Raw genomic sequence first — 19,090 nt, 5'->3', positions numbered from 1 at the left:
TAAATTTATTAAATAAAATATTGTATAATTCAAGTATATATATAATAATTAACAAAAATAGTAATAATAATTGATTCAACAATTAGGTAATAGTGCCATAATTATAGTCCCAAACGACGATACGGTAAAAAAAAAGTTAGTTACAATCGTTGATAACTGGGTGCGTACGCCATGTCCATCAGGGGCGGTGTGTCTAAACTTTTGTAGGTTTTCTGGTGGCCATTAACTTCATCATCAGCATCAATATCATCACAGGGGTAGACAAGTAGTGCTTGTGAGTCATAATCTAAGTTATAAAAAACAATTTAATATTTAAAGTTTATATTTGGATATAATCTAATTATTGTCATCAAACTATTACCATTAACTAGTTTTCCTGTACTTAGTGGTAAACTTAGATACGAATCCAGCGATTGTATTGGTGACAATTGGCACAGGACGTGGCCAGTAGTCGTTTGAATAGTTTCGGACATTATTGTATTGGGCACAGGTATGATCTGTGTAGTGGTCATCGGCTGACTAACTGTTGATCTGGTGTGTCTCAGTTGTGTTACATTTACCGTTTGACCGTAAGTATCGTTTAATTGCATAACTGGCTGGACATTATCAATAGCACCGGCAGATAATGAATTGGTGGACACAATCAACTGTTTATCGACCAATTGGTTGTGTTTGCGACCTTTCAGATGATCGGTAACTATTGACCACCGGTAGCACAGAATTGATTCCTCACAGAGTTGACATACCAGACGTTCGGCCGGATGTTTGTCATCGATACGGAAGTGATGAGTGATTTGCAATTTTGATAATTTTATTAAACGCTTTTCGGGCGACTCTTCAGATAGTTCTTTAGGTTTGAGACGACGCTTACGCTTCTTCACAGTTGCTGTTGTTGTTGTTGTCTTCTCCACTCCTACTGGAGATGATTCACTAGTTTGCGGTAATATATTATCGTCTATACGATTATCGGTTGGCGAAGATTTGAATTTCTTTAGCAATTGTTTAACATTTTTTCGCAACTTTTGCTTTTTTTCATTATTATTATTATAATTATTATTGTCAGTGAAATTCTTTTGATTGTCAATTGTCTTTTCATTGATATTCATCTAATAATAAAATTAATAACTTAATTAAAATACTAGAAAAAAAATTAAAATTAAAAAATCAAAAACTTACAGTAGATTTGTTGTAATAATCGTAGTCTTCAATACCATTAGCAGTAGTAGTATTAGTAGTCATCGTCGAAAATAAATAGTTGTCAATCAAATCATTACAACTATTAGTATTGTTGTCATAATTTGATGATAATTTGTTCAATTGGTCGCATTCTTCTTGTAGAAGACGTATCTGTTTTTGAACCCATTCTTTGTTTTCGATTTGTTCTCCAAGAGTTTGTCCGTTGCTGTTGTCCATATCGTTATCGTCATCGCTATTATTGGTGGTAACCGTATAAGTCGTGGTCGATGGACTCCACGACCTCATTAGGTCAGCAGACATCGGAAACTGCTTAATGAATAAAATAAAAAAAATTTCGGTTAAAAGTCTACTAAATAATAATAATAATAATCATACGTTTGAATAATTGTTGTCATGTTGTTTGTCCACCGATTGGCATATTTGTTGGCTAATATCAGCCAAATTATTTAGATCAAGTTCGCGATACAGTTGGACACAATCACGATATTTGTCGGCCACAACAGTCAAATCATTTTTCGGCGACAACTCTATGATATTGAGGGCCCGTTTCAGTGCCAGAACCGCTTGTTTCGGTTGCGATGCTTTCGTGTAATAATCGGACGCCTTTATCAACGATGAAAGTGATTCCCGTTTTTCATTTCTTGAGCCATACTTTAGCGATATATCGGCCAAACTTTCCAGACATTCAGCCGCAGCTGTATATCATTTTTTTTAATAAATAATAAAAATTATTAATTAATGTTTTATCGTAACTATTAGTATATTTCATACAAACTTTATAGTAGTAGACATTATTATAGAATTAATTTTAATATTTAAAATTTATTTTATATATTATTGAAATGTTAAGCAAAATTCAATATTCTTAATATGATTTTTAAAAAATATATTTATATTATTGATTATAGATATATATAATATTTAATTGTTTATTACTTCCAGGAAATAACTTGATATTATATATATATATATTATTATATTATTCAATAATATATATTTCTAGAAATATCTAATAGTTTTTTTTATATAAATTTGTAACTTTGTTTAAACTATAATCATTGGGTTTTTTAAAACTTAAACTTATTAATTTCAAATTTTTTTATCAATATAATATTTATAAGATTTATTAATATAATTAAATGTTATAAAAATGATAAGTTTATTTTTAAATATAAATAATCATTTTAATTAAAATTATAAATAATTTAACCTGTCTAAAAAAACTAATTATGAGTTTTAGTTTATTCTAAAAATATATGATAATAATATACATGTACTATAATATCCTATGACATTGAAACTATATCATCAATAATAATAATGTTTGATTAATGTAATTAAAATTATTTTTTTATCAACATTTATACAGTATTAATAGTATTAAACTAAACCAACAAAATTGTCTACTGTTTTGTATAAAAATATATAAATTACTTTATATGTGCCTAAAAATGATAATTAATAAAAAATATATATCTATAAAATTGTCATTTTTATTTTAATAGACTATACATTTTTCAAACTAAAATAAAACTATAAATATTACGGATTTTTAAACAAAAAAACTGGTTTTAAAATAGTTTTTAAAAGAGAGAGAAAAAAATCAATTAATTAAAAAATGTCTGAAACAACTACCAGTATTGCTGTATTTGGTTTACAATGTTTTTGGGGTTCGGAAGTCAAGTTTGGCCTACAAAAGGGTGTCATCAGTACTAGTGTTGGCTATACAGGAGGTTCGACACCTCAGCCTACTTATCGTCAATTAGGCGATCATACAGAAGTGGTTAAAGTGGTATTCAATGATAAACTTATAACCTATCAGGTAATGCAACTATAAGTCCAATTATATTTGACATATATATATATGTCTTAATATGGGCACCGGGATGCTGATGATAATGGGTCATAATTATATATATATATATAACTTTTTATTTTATTTTTTTGTTAGGAACTATTGGATATATTCTGGTCAGCACACGATCCGACATATCTTTTTAAACAACAATATCAGTCGGCTATCTATACAAGCGATTCAGTTCAACACCAATTGGCCACTGAATTGCTTTCGGCAAAACAAAGCCAATCAAGTAAACCGATTGTCACCAAAATTTTCCAATTAAAACAATATTATTTGGCCGAAGATTATCATCAAAAATATTTTCTACGTAAACATCCGGAAATTATCAATGAATTAGGACTAACTGATGGCCAACTAGTCGATAGTCCAGTGGCTAGTCGTCTAAATAGCTACTGTGCCGGCTTTGGTAGTCGACAACAATTTCTGGATGATATTGGCCAACAATTATCTAACAATAAGTTATTGATTAATGAAACTAATCAGCAAACTATTATTAAACTGATCAATGATGGACCTAATCTGGGTGAATGCTAAACCATGATAAATCAATTATTGATTCATCACAATATATCGTATATTATAAAACAATTTTGATTGTTTGCAAAAATAATAATAATAATTATAATTAATTATATATAATATATATATAATTATTTAATTATAGTATATTTTACTGTATTTTTTTCTTCTAAATTCTAATAAAATATTATATTTGATTTTTAAATAATAATAATATTCAACTATTGAATATATTTCTATTTCAAATACTTTCAATTACCGATCCACCACTATTGTAAAAATAAACTGTGTAAATTTAATTAATATATACTAGTATATATTACCTTGATAATTTCCGATTTTAGCATTTTCATTGATAGATTTATGCCATAAATTAATTGTTTGCTCGTATATGGGATTCAATTCATTTCTATTAACAACAAAAAAACAATATAATATAATCACATATAAATTAGTTGAATAACATTAACATAATAAGCATTTTTTTAGTTTATAAACTTAACTTAAAAAATACATGGAAAATAAAATATAGTCAAGTAAAATAAATAAATATATATATATATATATATTATCAATAATAAAAATAAATCCAAAAAAATATTAATAATAAATCAAAAAGAATATTAATAATAAATTAAAAAAAAATATTAATAATAAATCCAAAAAATACTTGTTTTGCAATAATTTCAATCGATTGATAGCCTTCTGGTCGGCGGTAAAACTTTTTAGCTCTTCGTAAGCCTTTTCTTTGATCAGATCCGATGTCTTGATCAGTGACCAGCACTTCAGTAGTCGTGAATAATGTGATCTCCAATTGCTTGGATCAGTCATTATATCCCTACACACACACACACACAGGTATTATATGACAATCACACCCACCCGTTCAGTATATATATATAAATATATTTAAATCATTTAATTGTCATAACCTGATATTTGATCACTAATTGGTAATATATTTTTTTTATTAATACTGAATATTATTATTATTTATAATAGTATCACTTATAATGGATTACTGTATTTTCAAGTATTAGATAATTATATTTTTTCTATACCTTTACTTTCTCTGATAGTATCCATTATCCCTCTGGTATTATATTACATAATAATTACGCAATGTATGTAGTGATACACAATGACATCTATGTCTATTACTATGAAAAATAGAGAAAGAGAGAGAGAGAGAGAGAGAGAGAGATGAATGGATACAAAAATAATATCTTCATCACTCATTATAAGATAAATATTTTTTTTACAAAAATTTATTATTAAATTAAATTAAATATTATTAATTCCCAATTTCTATCATTTTAGATTGATTTTAATATAATAGATATAATATAATAATATTGGTTTAATTTTTTTGTGCACATTAAATGAAATTTATAATAATAATAATAAAACTAAATTCTAATCTGAGTTTATTTTTTTTTTAATTTAAAGTTTTGCAATTGTAATGAATACTATTTTTTTTAAATTATGCTAATTTAGTACATTTTTTAACGCTAATTATAAATCATTATTTGAAAATTATTTTAATGTTTTATTATATTATGACAAAATATAATTTAGGGCATAAATGATTAAATTATATTAAATTTTTGGAAATTATTATTAAAAATTTATATTTAATACTAATTTTTGAAAATTATTTTTTATTTAATAGTCAATTTATATATTAGATTTTTTTTAATAAACTAAATTATAATTTATTTTAACTAAAAAAAATTAATTATAGCGAAGTAATAGTTCGGTTTTGGATAACAGCGGTTGCATTTGTAAAACTATTGGCCATATCGGCGGCCGTACCACCAGTGGACGTCAGACAATATTCTATAGCATTGGCCGCCGATGACTGGTACGGCCATTGCATGTCAAACGCCGACTCGAAATCAAATGAATTGGTTTGTTGTTGTTGTTGTTGTTGTTGTTGTGGGACCAGTTGATGGATGACTGGCCTCATTGATGCCGTAATCGCCGGTACATTTGCCCGGATGGGAATGGCTGTCGGTAYCGGTGGTGGTGGTGCTGGTAATGCTGGCAGTGCTTGTCTCAATGGTTGCGCTGATTGTCCACTATTACCGATACTAATACTGTCTTCGACGGCCTGTTTATGTTCCTGTGTGTTGACATGATTTTTCAGTGTCGAGCTAACGGCGCCCAAATGTCTCTCACATATCTTGCAGTAGACACGGCCGGCATCGTCGCCATCGGTGGCCACTTCGTAAAACGGGCAAAAYTTGTGCAACTTTTTGACCAACTTTTTKGCCGATTCTATACGATCTTGAATACACCGATTGGTCGACTGATGTTTCGATTGACTATTATTGACTGAGTTATGTGTAATCGATATGTTTGAGGCCATTGTCGTGACCGCCGAACTAGCGATACCGCCGATGCCACCGATACCACCRATTCCYGTCATGGCGTTCATGTCAAACAGGTCGCCGCCACTTTTCGGACAATTACTACCGGACATCATATAGTCCTGGATCAGTTTGTTTATTTTAAGTATATTTATTTAACAAACAAACAAAAAAATTAATAAAAATATTAATATTAATAGTTAACTTTTTTTTTAAAAAAAGTAGTTAACATAGGTTTCTAGCAAATGTCAAACACAACATACTAGAAAAAAAGCCTACCTGTGCTCCTTGGCTATCCTATATTATTTAGAAATGAAATTTAGAAGATAGARAGTAAAATTAATAAATAGAAATTAATTACAATTATATTTTCTAAACTTAGTAACTATATCTAAAAAAATATTATTTGTTATGGGGGTCGGGGTCGGGGTGGTGGTGGGGCGAACCTCATTATCAGTGGATCGGTTAGAGTCACAYTCATCATGTGATTCGGTAGTAGTAGTAGTAAATCGGCTATATTTGGATACAAAAAAGTCAATATCCCGACAACATCGTTGTTGACTTGAATCCCATTTTCTTTTATGATTTATATTACTCGACGAATAGCAGCTAATTTTAAGACCCTATTAGTTAACCACAAAAAAAACAAAATTATTCACCAAAAAAAACTGGTGATCTTTSGATCAATCAATCAATTYAAATCATTTACATCAATCCTTTTGCGATGTTTGACCTCATGGTTCCTCATTGTAAAGTACTCGAGTGCCTGACAATAATGTTTGGCCACCTCTTCGCTGGCGGCGTTCATCAGACGCAAGATTTTGCTGCACCGGTAGTGCAGAGTACCGGCGTGTCTGTACTTATGTATGGCATCGTAGTTGACAATAGCCGACTCCAAGTACTGGATGGTTGTCTTWGTGTCCTTCAGATTTGAATCGTTCATCAGGTTTGTACTATCGAACCGAAGTGTGGCCGCCCTTTCGTAGGCTTTGGCCGCACCTAAAAAATAWATAAATAAATAAAACGGTTGAGACAATTGTGATAATTATAAAAAAAAATTATTAACTATTCATATGTATTTAGATTTGAATAGATTTTTTTTGTTTTGTTTAAAAAATTAATTTTTTTTTAATYATATCTAATATATTGTCTAATATGATTCATTTGAATACAATATGACAAACATTTTATCAAAAACAAAAAAAAATTATTATCAAAAAACTGTTTTCTGTAATCAATTAATAATCAATTATTTTTTGAGTTATTAACGTTAAGTATTTAAATTTTATTGATTAGTAAATCAATCAATYAATTAATTAATTAAGGTTAAGTATTGGACATTCATAAAATAATATATATATATTTTAAAAATAAATAAATAGACAAACTAACCCATATAATTTTTTTGTTGATGACATTTATGAGCCAACTGTCCGTACAGGTATATAGCCTTATCCTGTGTGGAGGACTTGTCGTTATCGATGCTGTAGTAGTTGTTGTAGTAGTTGTATATCAATTAGTTATTTTCAAGTGGTTTTTCCCCCAGTGTATAGTTGTTAACCACAATATGTTTTTTGTATGTTAATTAAAATGAAATTATAATTAATTAATTAATTAATTTAAATTGATTATAATATCATTATACTGTATATGTTGTTAATTAGGCTAAATGTAGTAAATTTTCAAAAAGTATCTTCAAATGATTAAATATTTTTGCAATAATTTGCAATAAAATAATTATTTTTATAAATTTATTAATTAGCAAATTATATCAAAATAATTAACAATAAATTGCTATTAAATTTTTTTGTTATAGAAAAAAAACATTACATACAAATCCATAATATCTTTCATCAATGTCTTATTAATATCATTATTAGGATATGTGTCCAACTTTTTTACCGATTGTTCCCATTTATATAGTTTTTCATTAACTGCGGCCAAATTTTTTAGCATTTCAATCATTTCGTCGGCCGCTAGTGTATTGGTGGCCGCCGACGATGATTGTTGTTGACCACTTTTGTTGTTATCACTACTATCGGTGTTACCACTATTATTATTATTATTATTGGCACCAGAGGTAGATGCAGAGGAACGGTATGTCATGTTATCCGATGTCTGGTTCATTATTTTAGACGTATTAATCAACACACGCGACATATTTACTTATAATTGTAAAAATTATTATTATTTATTGACACTAAATAAACAGCAATTTARTTTTAATTGCAATATTAAYAAAAAWAWTTTTTKAAACTTAAAATATATAATTAAAAAACAAATATACAAATAATAATACAATATATTATTTTAATTAAACAAATATAWTAATTTYACTAATTATTATTATTATTGTTGTTATTATTATTATTACTAATTTAAGGTAATTTTAGCACTGCATTCATATGCAATACATTTAATATTGCATTTATCATTAAATATATATTTAATAATGTACACTGCTATAATTTTTTAACTATATAGCTAAAATTGATAGCTGATAAATAACTATATAACTATATAAGTATATAACTTTTATTAACATAATATTTAAACATTAATATAATATATATATATACTGTATATAATTAATATTATATTTAAAACTACTTTTAATTTTAATTTTAGTGACGTGTTGTCTATATACACACAAAACTATTGTTTAATACTACCCCGATATCATATATATATATAATAGATATATAATCATATAAAATATTAGTATATTGAATTCAATTTCAACAAGTTGTGTATATATATATTTTTATTGATATCTAAAAAAATATTTAATACGCTATTTAGTTTATTAAATATATACAGTATATAAATTTACAGTACATTAGTTACTATACACTAATAATTTACTATCAATTTTTTTATAAATTATATTTTTATTTAATATACTACATATTATTTAGAGTAATAAATACTAATATTTATTATATATCTACTGTATATGTGATGGTAATGAATACATGAGAGTTACTCGTGATTATTAACCACTGATTAGATAAATAACTAAATATATACTGTATATAAAACATATAATTTTGTCGTCAACTTTATTATTATTATAATTATAATAACATTAATAATTTTATTAATATAAAAATATTAGTTACACTTCACATAATTAGTTAGAGTTATGTCAATAACAAGTATTTTTTTTATATTAAATAAAAAATTATTTTTTATAACAATTATTTTCACATCTAAATAAATTATTGTATCCATGTTTATTGATTATATGTTTTTTTTATCTTATTTTATTGGTAATTGGTATTTATTAAAACTTTTAAAAAACTTATTATTATTATTATTGGAAAACTTTTTATATTGATTTTTTTTATTATACAAATAAATTTTTATCAAAATAAATTCAATTTGTTTTTTATTATAATTTATATTTATATCTAATTAATTAAATATATATATATATTAATAGTAAATATTGATATATTATTATACTTTGTTTGATTCTAACATTTAATTTATTTAATTATAATAATATAATATAATATAATATAAAGTATAATATAAAATTCAAACATGTCTTATAAATACAAGAATTTTTGTAAACTTTTGTAAACTGTTTTATTTTTATGTCAATAAGATATTTAAATTGATTTTTTTTATATGTAAAACAATTGAAAATAAATTCATTGTTAAACTGTGTACCGATTAGGGACCTAATCGGCAGTAATATCCAGATGTCAATAGAGCTCATGAAGAACCCATAGATCCAGTCGTAGACAACATTATTCTGTATGAAAGTCCTCGGCTGTTGTCCACCCGTTCGTTGTTTTCGTTTGTCGATCACTTCTTGAGGCGCTTTCTTTAGATCGTAGGCCCAACCGATCCAATGAAAAAAATCAATGAAAGCCGTATTCACATTGAAGTTGACGTCCCAACTGAACTCACTTTCCGATTAATCCCAGGGATACAAGTGATGGTAGTTATGATAGGCATCTGTATTTTGATTGTCTTATTTTGGTAAATGATAATTAATTTTTGAATTTTTATCAATTTGAGAAATTTATTGTTTTGTTTGTTTGTGTTAATAGGTTTCAATTACTTACAACCTAAATGTTATGAACTGTTTAATAATAATATTTTTTTTGACTATTTTATGATATATATATAATTGATAATTCGTTTATTATTTTATTTTTGTTTGTCAATAGGTTGTCAATTTAAATAAAATTTATAAATATCATATTTAGTTAAATATTATTGTCGTATTATTAAAATTTTAAAAATATAAAAATTGTGATCAAGATAACATAAGTATTTTATATATAAAATATATAATTTTGATAATGAATTAAATATATGATATAAATTATATATATATATATATATATATATTAATATATAAACACTGTTTCATTATTATTATTATAAGATTAGTAAAGTATTATACAGTATATGCCTAACCCTATCCTAAATTTAAAGTGTATAACCAATTAGGATCCTAATCGATAGTAATATCCAGAAGACTATGGAGCTCATGAAGAACCCATAGATCCAGTCGTAGATAACATTGTTTTGTATGAAAGTCTTGGTCTGCGGTCCACCCGTTCGTTGTTTTCGTTTGTCGATCACTTCTTGAGGTACTTTCTTCAGATCGTATGCCCAACCGATCCAATGAAAAAAATCAATGAAAGCCGTATTGACATTGAAGTTGACGTCCCAACCGAACTCACTGGCCGAGTAGTCGCGTGGATAGACGTGATGGTAGTTATGATAGACACCTGTATTTTGTTTGTTTGTTTTCGTAAATAACATTAACATTGTATTAATTAGTTTATTTTTTTAGATTATTAATTTTAAAAACCATTGTTTTTTTTGTTGTTTTGTCTAAATAGGTATCAAATTACTTACCACCTAATGCTGCATAATTGAACAGATTGTTATGCACTGATGTCATTGATTTATCATATGGTTTGGTACCACAATCTATATGTGCCACTGAATTACCTGTTTTTGTTTCAAATATAATTAAGTAATTTATAAAAATTATTATTTGTTAAAAATACTAATTCAGATATTAACTACCAATTAGTATGATATCTAATTCACTGATATTTTTTTAATAAGAAATTATAAAGAATTTAATTAGTTATTTTCAATTTAAGTTATTCATGTAAAATATAAATTTATTTTTTATTTTCAAAAAAAAATATTTTAGTCAATATTACTATTTTAGATTTCTATAGTATTAAACTGTAGTATATTCTATAATATATTAAAAATTATTCATAAAATTTAATTAAAATTTATCGAAAATAAAATTTTTATGCAAATATTAATTTTAATTACTTAATTTTAATTTTATTCTAATTTATGAAATTAGATTAACTGATCAATTATTAATTAACAAATTTTAATTAAATTAAATTTTTAAATTATTTACCACAAAAAGATAGCTGAAGAACATAGACATATCTTAGAAGGAAACACAAGTGATAGCTATTGACAAATGTTTCGCCAAACATAAACATCGGCATCAATGTGGGCACTAGTATGCAAAATATGACAACCAATGGTTCATAGTATTTGTACTGAAATCTTATTATCGGATCCGACCAGAGATACGATACATCTAATTGTTTGCGTTTTTCACTGCACTCCGGCAACAACTTAATCATTATCCAACCGATATGGGCGTAGAAAAAGCCGCGATTAATATTGACAACATCGGCATCGGTTCCCTCGTACTTGTGATGGCTGTGATGATCGCGGGCCCACTCGATCATTGATTTCTGTCCACTAAACGTCTGGAGCGACAGTAGTATCACCCGAAGTGGCCATTTGGCTTTGAACGCACGGTGTGTACCGTATCGATGGGCACCGGTTATTACACCAATGTTTGACAATACAACTATGATATATATTTTTCCATAAAACAATTATTGGTAATCAACTATCAATAATAATATTATCTTTTTTTATTATCAATAATTGAAAATAAAAATCTATACCTAATATATAAGTTAAAACAATTGTTTGCCATTTAGCACTTGTTATACATAGATAGACACCATATAGTGCACCGATGTGTACATAAATTATTGATAACGATTCTAACCATAAAATTTGTGAAATAAAATATTTCAAATTTGACACATTAAGCATCATTATCATCAATAGAAATTATTAATAGAAATAAAAATATATATATAATAATAATTATTATTATTTAATATGCTATTTATTTTATTAAAATACTGTATATTAGTTGCTATACACTTAATTTACGTGTTTCGTTCAAAATATCCAAAATTAAAATCTCCAAAATAATAATATCCAAACTTATAATATCCAAAACTATTTGACCCAACTCATTTGATCCAATTTATATTATCCAAAATAATAATATCCAAACTTATAATATCCAAAACTATTTGACCCAACTCATTTGATCCAATTTATATTATCCAAAATAATAATATCCAAACTTATAATATCCAAAACAATTTGACCCAACTCATTTGATCCAATTTATATTATCCAAAATAATAATATCCAAACTTATAATATCTAAATCAAAATATCCAAAATCATTTATTTTAAATAAATACTTATAACTATTAGAAAAATTATTATAAATGATAAAAAAAATAATATTAATTAAACAAATTACAATAAATATTGATAAAATAATTATATTTAATAATAGTAATTAAACTAATAAAAATAGAATCAATTGTAATTAAACAAATTTCAATTATTATTATTATTATTATAATTGAAATTTGTTTAATTAATATTATTTTTTTATCATTTATAGTAATTTTTCTAATAGTTATAAGTAGTGTTGGCAAAAAAGAGAAATTTATAAAATAATAGAGAAATTTCTAGAAAGTTTCTAAAAGAAATTTCTATCTATGGGATCCCCATGGTTAATTTTGTTTTCTGCATATATGTTATTATGTAACAATACATTGGTTTTACAAGTAATAATTAAATATTAATATTAATATTTTTATTATTAATTAAAGTAAAAATTAATTAATTTAATTATCTTAAATTCTTATATATATAAAAAATGATTATTAAAATTTTAGTAAACTGATTATTATTAAATAATTATAATTATTTTACATATAGGTATCGCATTTTGTATAGTAGTGTATAGTGTAATGTTATATGAATAGTAGTATTGTCTCATTATTTATATATTATTTCAATAGCTATAGATATGGGGATCCCATAGTATAACAATAAAGTTAAATTTCTATAGAAATTTATTCATGAGAAATTTTCTAGAAACTTTCTCAGTGAAATTTATTAGAAACTTTCTATTTGCCCATCTCTAGTTATAAGTATTTATTTAAAATAAATGATTTTGGATATTTTGATTTAGATATTATAAGTTTAGATATTTTAAATTTGGAGATTTTGAATTAGATATTATGATTTGGATATTTTGATTTTGTATATTTTGGATGCGACCGTTAATTTTCTATCATTTTTTAATATATATATATATATAACTTTATATATATATATATATATATATAACTTTATATATATATATATATATATATATATATATATATACTGTATATCAATATTTTATTTGTTATGTTTAAACTAACTAATATTCAGTATAATTATATATGTTATTTAATTATAAATTAATATAAAATTATTTTAAAAACCTTGAATTTTTATGAAACTAACTTCGCATAATATCTGACTTAATTAATAGATTTTAAATCAGAAAAATAAATTAAAATATATTGAATATAAATTTATTGTATATAATTTTGTCGTAGATTTTATTATTACAATTATAAAAAAATATTAACATTATTAATATAAAAATATTAGTTATAGACTATAACTTATAGTTCGCACATAATTAGTGAAAGTCATGTTAATAACAAGTATTTTTTCTAATTAAAAATAATTTAAATCTTATAACAATTATTTTCAAATAAATATCAATAAATAGTTAATTATTGTATTCATGTTTAATGATTATATGTATTAAAGTATTAGAAAACATTTTATATTAATTTTATTATACAAATTAAGTTTTATTCAACAACAAAAAAATATATATCGTTTGTATATCTAATTAATTATATAATAATAATATAATATAAGCTATAATATTGAATACAAACATGAGTTATAAACAAATAAATTGTTGTAAAATTTTAAAATTGTTTTTTTTTAAATTTATGTCAATTAGTTATTTACATTGAAATTATAAATATTATAAAACTATTGAAAATAAATGCATTATTAAAGTGTACCGATTAGGGCCCTAATCGTCAGTAATAACCAGAAGACTATGGAGCTCATGAAGAACCCATAGATCCAGTCGTAGATAACATTGTTTTGTATGAAAGTCTTGGTCTGTGGTCCACCCGTTCGTTGTTTTCGTTTGTCGATCACTTCTTGAGGCGCTTTCTTCAGATCGTATGCCCAACCGATCCAATGAAAAAAATCAATGAAAGCTGTATTGACATTGAAGTTGACGTCCCAACCGAACTCACTTTCCGAGTAATCCCAGGGATATACGTGATGGTAGTTATGATAGGCACCTGTATTTTAATTGATTTATTTTGGTAAACAATAGTTAATATTTTTTATTAATTTTATTTAAAACTTATTTATTTTTTTTTTGAATGTTTGTCTAAATAGGTATCAATTACTTACCACCTAATGTGGCATAAATTAGCGGATCGTTATGCACTGATGTCATTGATTTATCATATGGTTTGGTACCCCAATCTATATGTGCCAATGAATTACCTATATTTTAATTATTTAAATATACAAAGAAAACAGCAATTTATTAATAACATTTAATTATATATTAAATATAATTATTTGTTTAGGTATCAAATTAATAGTATTAGCATAATTCATACAATAATTTAATATTACTAATCATAGTTTCCATACAGTTTAATTTTTTAAAAATAATTTTTATCAAATTTTTATTCATACTATTTATAGAATATTCTATAGTATTATCACTAATTATAGTATTATTTATTTATTATAGTAAATAATATATGCAAATTTACTGATATTTTCAAATCAATATTTTGATTAGAAATTATTTAATATATATTTACCACAAAATGATAGCTGAAGAGTATAGACAAATCTTATAAGAAAACACAAGTGATAGCTATTGACAAATGTTTCTCCAAACATAAACATCGGCATCAATGTGGGCACTAGTATGCAAAATATGACAACCAATGGTACGTAGTATTTGTACTGAAATTTTATTATCGGATCCGACCAGAGATACGATACATCAATTTGTTTGCGTTTTTTACTACATTCGGGATGTCTTTTAATTACAATCCAACCGATATGGGCGTAGATAAAGCCGCGATTAATACTCACAACATCGGCATCGGTTCCCTCGTACTTGTGATGTGTGTGATGATCGCGGGCCCACTCGATCAATGTTTTCTGGCCACTAAATGTCTGGACCAACATCAGTATCACCCGAAGCTGCCATTTGGCTTTGAATGATTTGTGTGTACCGTATCGATGGGCAGCGGTCAACGTACCGATGTTTGATATTACAACTGTATTATTATTATTATTGTTATTAAAGTTATTTTGTATTACAACTTAATTAAAACCCAGTCATATTAAAAGTATTAAAAAATAATACTTAAATACTAAAATAAGCACTAAATGTAAAAAAGTGTTACCTGTAATATGTTAAACATTTATAACTTCATTCAACTTATCAATAATAATATATTTCTAATAATAATAATAATATATTTCTAATAATAATAATAATATATTTCTAATAATAATAATAATATATTTCTAATAATAATAATAATATATTTCTAATAATAATAATAATATATTTCTAATAATAATAATAATATATTTCTAATAATAATAATAATATATTTCTAATAATAATAATATATTTCTAATAATAATAATAATATATTTCTAATAATAATAATAATATTTTTCTAATAATAATAATAATATATTTCTAATAATAATAATAATATTTCTAATAAAAAATATTATTATTAAACGATTTTATTTTAATATTAATAATTGAAAATAAAAATATATACCTAATATATAAGTTAAAACAATTGTTTGCCATTTACCACTTGTTATGCATAGATATACACCATATAGTGCACCGATGTGTACATAAATCAAACCTATAAGCCATGTCCATAAAACTTTTGATTTAAAATATTTCAAATTTGACATAAAATTAAGCATAATCAATTATCAATATTATGTAAAACAATAATAATTGTTGTTAAAGTTTTACATTGAAAATATCAATATATAATTAGCTAATATTAGCTAATAGACTATTTATTATTATTTTATTAATATATAAAAATGTCTATATATAAGTATTATTTCATTCCCCCCATTTACCCCACATTTAAATATGTAAAGTTAAATTAAATTATAAATAATTTTAAAATTATGTAAAAGTAACATATTTTTTATGCATATATCAATAATTTCTATTGGGCATTCACATATTTTTTCAAATTATAATTTATAATTATATCTAATTAAATAAATAATTAATTAATTAATTAGATATATACATATATATTATACTGTATATTATTACAATTTATTTAGTTATATATAATAATAATAATAAAATAATGACTACATATCATGAATTAATTAAGTTATTAAAATTGTTTATTATTTTTCTATTAATTAGATATAATATTATATTTACATTGAAATTATTTCACATTATATTAATAAAACAATTGAAAATAAATACATTATTAAAGTGTACCGATTAGGGCCTTAATCGGCAGCAATATCCAGATGGCTATGGAGCTCATGAAGAACCCATAGATCCAGTCGTAGACAACATTATTCTGTATGAAAGTTCTCGGCTGTTGTCCACCCGTTCGTTGTTTTCGTTTGTCGATCACTTCTTGAGGCGCTTTCTTCAGATCGTAGGCCCAACCGATCCAATGAAAAAAATCAATGAAAGCCGTATTGACATTGAAGTTGACGTCCCAACCGAACTCACTTTCCGAGTAATCCCAGGGATATACGTGATGGTAGTTATGATAGGCACCTGTATTTTGAATGAATGTTTGTTTGTTTTTGTAAATAAAAAATTATTATTATTAGTAATAGTAATTGTATACATAAAATAAAATTAATTTTTATTTAGTTGTTTGTCTAAATAGGTATCAATTACTTACCACCTAATGTGGCATAAATTAGCGGATCGTTATGCACTGATGTCATTGATTTATCATATGGTTTGGTACCCCAATCTATATGTGCCAATGAATTACCTGTTTTTGTTGTTGTTTCAAACATAGTTTTAGTAATTTATTAATTATTATTTATTAATAGAAAAAATTAATTATTATATTGTGTATATTATTTTTATATATATAGTAATAGTATCTAATTATAGTATTCACATATAATTCACTTTTTATAAGCAAGTATTTATAAGCATTTAATTAGTTATTAATTTAATATTATCCATGTTAAATATAAATATTGTTAAAAAATAATATATAAAATATTCATCTTTATAATATTATCACCATATTTAAATAAGTATTTACTTATATATATAATATAACTTTAAATATAGTGATAATATATATTATTATTTATAATATAAAAATCTATTTTCTATTTAATAAATTCTATGCAAATATTAATTCTAATTTACTAAACAATTTAATTACTTTATTACTAATTTATTTCTAAAATTTCTAAAATTGTTAACTGATTATATAATTAATATCAATAATCAATATAAAACATATATATATATATATATTTACCACAAAATGATAGCTGAAGAGTATAGGCAAATCTTATAAGAAAACACAAGTGATAGCTATTGTTCAATGTTTCGTCAAACATAATCATCGGCATCAATGTGGGCACTAGTATGCAAAATATGGCTACCAATGGTTCGTAATAGTTATACTGAAATCTCATTATCGGATCCGACCAGAGATACGATACATCAATTTGTTTACGTTTTTCACTACAATCGGGATGTCTTTTAATCATTAGCCAACCCATATGGGCGTAGAAGAAGCCGCGATTAATATTGACAATATCGGCATCGGTTCCCTCGTACTTGTGGTGTGTGTGATGATCGCGGGCCCATTCGATGATTGTTTTCTGGCCACTAAGTGTCTGGACCAACATCAGTATCACCCGAAGTGGCCATTTGGCTTTGAACGACTTGTGTGTACCGTATCGATGGGAAGCGGTCAGTGTACCGATGTTTGACACTACACCTGTATTTTACAAAACAATTATTTATTTATTTTTTTATTAATTTTATTATTACAACTTAATCATTAAAAAAAACTATTGTAATTTAATCATTTAAACATTTTAGTAAAATTTATTATTATAATTATTATCATTGTTCTTAAAATATATTACCGTAATCTTAAATATATAATAAATTTAATGATAAACTAATTTTTAAAATAATCACTTAAAATAAAAGTGCTAATAAGTTAATAGTTTATATAATGATAGTATTATTTGTATCATATATATAGTAATAATATGATCCAAATAATACTAATACTAAAAATTAATTATCAATATTATCAATATTGTTAAAATTATTAATAAACATTTATTTTTATTAAACTATTATAGATTTAATAAATTTTTATATAAAAAAATTAATTAATACCTAATAGATAAGTTAAAACAATTGTTTGCCATTTAGCACTTGTTATACATAGATAGACACCATATAGTGCACCGATGTGTACATAAATCAATGATAACGATTGTAACCATAAAACTTGTGAAATAAAATATTTCAAATTTGACACTTTAAGCATTATTATTATTATTATTATAGCATCAATATTATTAATTAATTAATAATTTTTACATATAAAAATATATATATATATATTTAATAATAATAATTAATAATACTAAAACAATTATTTAATTAATAATTATTTAAACAATTCATTTACAAGTATTTACATATTGTTTATTAAACTTTAATTAATTATCAATATTTTCGAGACATGTGTCTATAATATGAAAATTAAATTAATTTAGATTTTTTTAAATAAAAAGAAAATGTTTTTTTCTAACATTTGTATAAATTTTA

At 24.4% G+C, this 19,090-nt stretch overlaps 6 protein-coding genes across 7 annotated transcripts; 1 reads left to right on the top strand and 5 right to left on the bottom strand.

The window, feature by feature from the left end:
- Positions 1-29: 29 nt before the first annotated feature.
- LOC128953037 (putative uncharacterized protein DDB_G0292292) lies at positions 30-4,468 on the bottom strand. The gene is made up of 6 exons (XM_054298532.1): positions 4,248-4,468; positions 3,901-3,986; positions 1,573-1,892; positions 1,177-1,503; positions 362-1,106; positions 30-286 (listed from the first exon to the last, which is right to left on the bottom strand). Exons 1-6 carry the CDS (start codon positions 4,406-4,408, stop codon positions 141-143), a joined length of 1,785 nt encoding a protein of 594 aa, XP_054154507.1. The 5' UTR covers positions 4,409-4,468; the 3' UTR covers positions 30-140.
- LOC128953038 (peptide methionine sulfoxide reductase MsrA-like) lies at positions 2,765-3,643 on the top strand. The gene is made up of 2 exons (XM_054298533.1): positions 2,765-3,019; positions 3,149-3,643. The coding sequence occupies exons 1-2, from the start codon at positions 2,816-2,818 to the stop codon at positions 3,590-3,592; spliced, it is 648 nt and encodes a 215-aa protein (XP_054154508.1). The 5' UTR covers positions 2,765-2,815; the 3' UTR covers positions 3,593-3,643.
- A 798-nt stretch (positions 4,469-5,266) lies between the features above and the next one.
- LOC128952084 (uncharacterized) lies at positions 5,267-8,127 on the bottom strand. 2 transcript variants are annotated; one of them, XM_054297417.1, is made up of 6 exons: positions 7,784-8,127; positions 7,342-7,433; positions 6,659-6,948; positions 6,396-6,572; positions 6,229-6,246; positions 5,267-6,071 (listed from the first exon to the last, which is right to left on the bottom strand). In XM_054297417.1, exons 1-6 carry the CDS (start codon positions 8,107-8,109, stop codon positions 5,316-5,318), a joined length of 1,659 nt encoding a protein of 552 aa, XP_054153392.1. In that variant the 5' UTR covers positions 8,110-8,127; the 3' UTR covers positions 5,267-5,315. The 2 variants fall into 2 exon arrangements, with proteins under 2 accessions (XP_054153392.1, XP_054153393.1); XM_054297418.1 differs by lacking the exon at positions 6,229-6,246.
- Positions 8,128-10,398: 2,271 nt separating this feature from the next.
- Positions 10,399-11,834, bottom strand: LOC128952723 (stearoyl-CoA desaturase 5-like; the record flags this gene model as incomplete). Its single annotated transcript, XM_054298159.1, has 3 exons — positions 10,399-10,703; positions 10,834-10,929; positions 11,366-11,834. Coding segments are annotated over 3 exons (870 nt in total), but the record flags the coding sequence as incomplete, so codon positions are not given.
- Positions 11,835-14,208: 2,374 nt separating this feature from the next.
- On the bottom strand, positions 14,209-16,369 carry LOC128952722 (acyl-CoA Delta(11) desaturase-like). The gene is made up of 5 exons (XM_054298157.1): positions 16,363-16,369; positions 16,041-16,154; positions 15,051-15,518; positions 14,626-14,721; positions 14,209-14,510 (listed from the first exon to the last, which is right to left on the bottom strand). Exons 1-5 carry the CDS (start codon positions 16,367-16,369, stop codon positions 14,209-14,211), a joined length of 987 nt encoding a protein of 328 aa, XP_054154132.1.
- Positions 16,370-16,736: 367 nt separating this feature from the next.
- LOC128952721 (acyl-CoA Delta-9 desaturase-like) lies at positions 16,737-18,684 on the bottom strand. Its single transcript, XM_054298156.1, has 4 exons — positions 18,672-18,684; positions 17,772-18,239; positions 17,169-17,264; positions 16,737-17,038 (listed from the first exon to the last, which is right to left on the bottom strand). The coding sequence occupies exons 1-4, from the start codon at positions 18,682-18,684 to the stop codon at positions 16,737-16,739; spliced, it is 879 nt and encodes a 292-aa protein (XP_054154131.1).
- Between the last annotated feature and the right edge of the window lie 406 nt (positions 18,685-19,090).

This window comes from Oppia nitens, unplaced genomic scaffold, assembly GCF_028296485.1.
Source record: "Oppia nitens isolate AA-2021 unplaced genomic scaffold, nextdenovo-longstitch-racon4-pilon3 scaffold1_pilon_pilon_pilon, whole genome shotgun sequence".
Taxonomy (NCBI): Eukaryota; Metazoa; Arthropoda; class Arachnida; order Sarcoptiformes; family Oppiidae; genus Oppia; species Oppia nitens.
The sequence above is the reverse complement of the archived record's forward strand: the minus strand, read 5'-3'. Positions and strand labels throughout refer to the sequence as shown.

Excerpts from the sequence above, each read along its gene's own strand:
- LOC128953038 (XM_054298533.1), top strand. The coding sequence starts at position 2,816 with ATGTCTGAAACAACTACCAGTATTGCTGTATTTGGTTTACAATGTTTT. Across the intron at positions 3,020-3,148 it reads ATAAACTTATAACCTATCAG|GAACTATTGGATATATTCTG; the intron begins GTAATGCAACTA and ends TTTTTTTGTTAG.
- LOC128953037 (XM_054298532.1), bottom strand. The coding sequence starts at position 4,408 with ATGACTGATCCAAGCAATTGGAGATCACATTATTCACGACTACTGAAG. Across the intron at positions 1,893-3,900 it reads TAAAATCGGAAATTATCAAG|CTGCGGCTGAATGTCTGGAA; the intron begins GTAATATATACT and ends AATGATATACAG. Across the intron at positions 287-361 it reads TACAGGAAAACTAGTTAATG|ATTATGACTCACAAGCACTA; the intron begins GTAATAGTTTGA and ends TTTATAACTTAG.
- LOC128952722 (XM_054298157.1), bottom strand. Across the intron at positions 15,519-16,040 it reads TGTTTTAACTTATATATTAG|TTGTAATATCAAACATCGGT; the intron begins GTATATATTTTT and ends ATAATAATACAG. Across the intron at positions 14,722-15,050 it reads TCTTCAGCTATCATTTTGTG|GTAATTCATTGGCACATATA; the intron begins GTAAATATATAT and ends ATTAAAATATAG.
- LOC128952721 (XM_054298156.1), bottom strand. Across the intron at positions 17,265-17,771 it reads TCTTCAGCTATCATTTTGTG|GTAATTCATTGGCACATATA; the intron begins GTAAATATATAT and ends CAACAAAAACAG. Across the intron at positions 17,039-17,168 it reads AATTTATGCCACATTAGGTG|GTGCCTATCATAACTACCAT; the intron begins GTAAGTAATTGA and ends TTCAAAATACAG.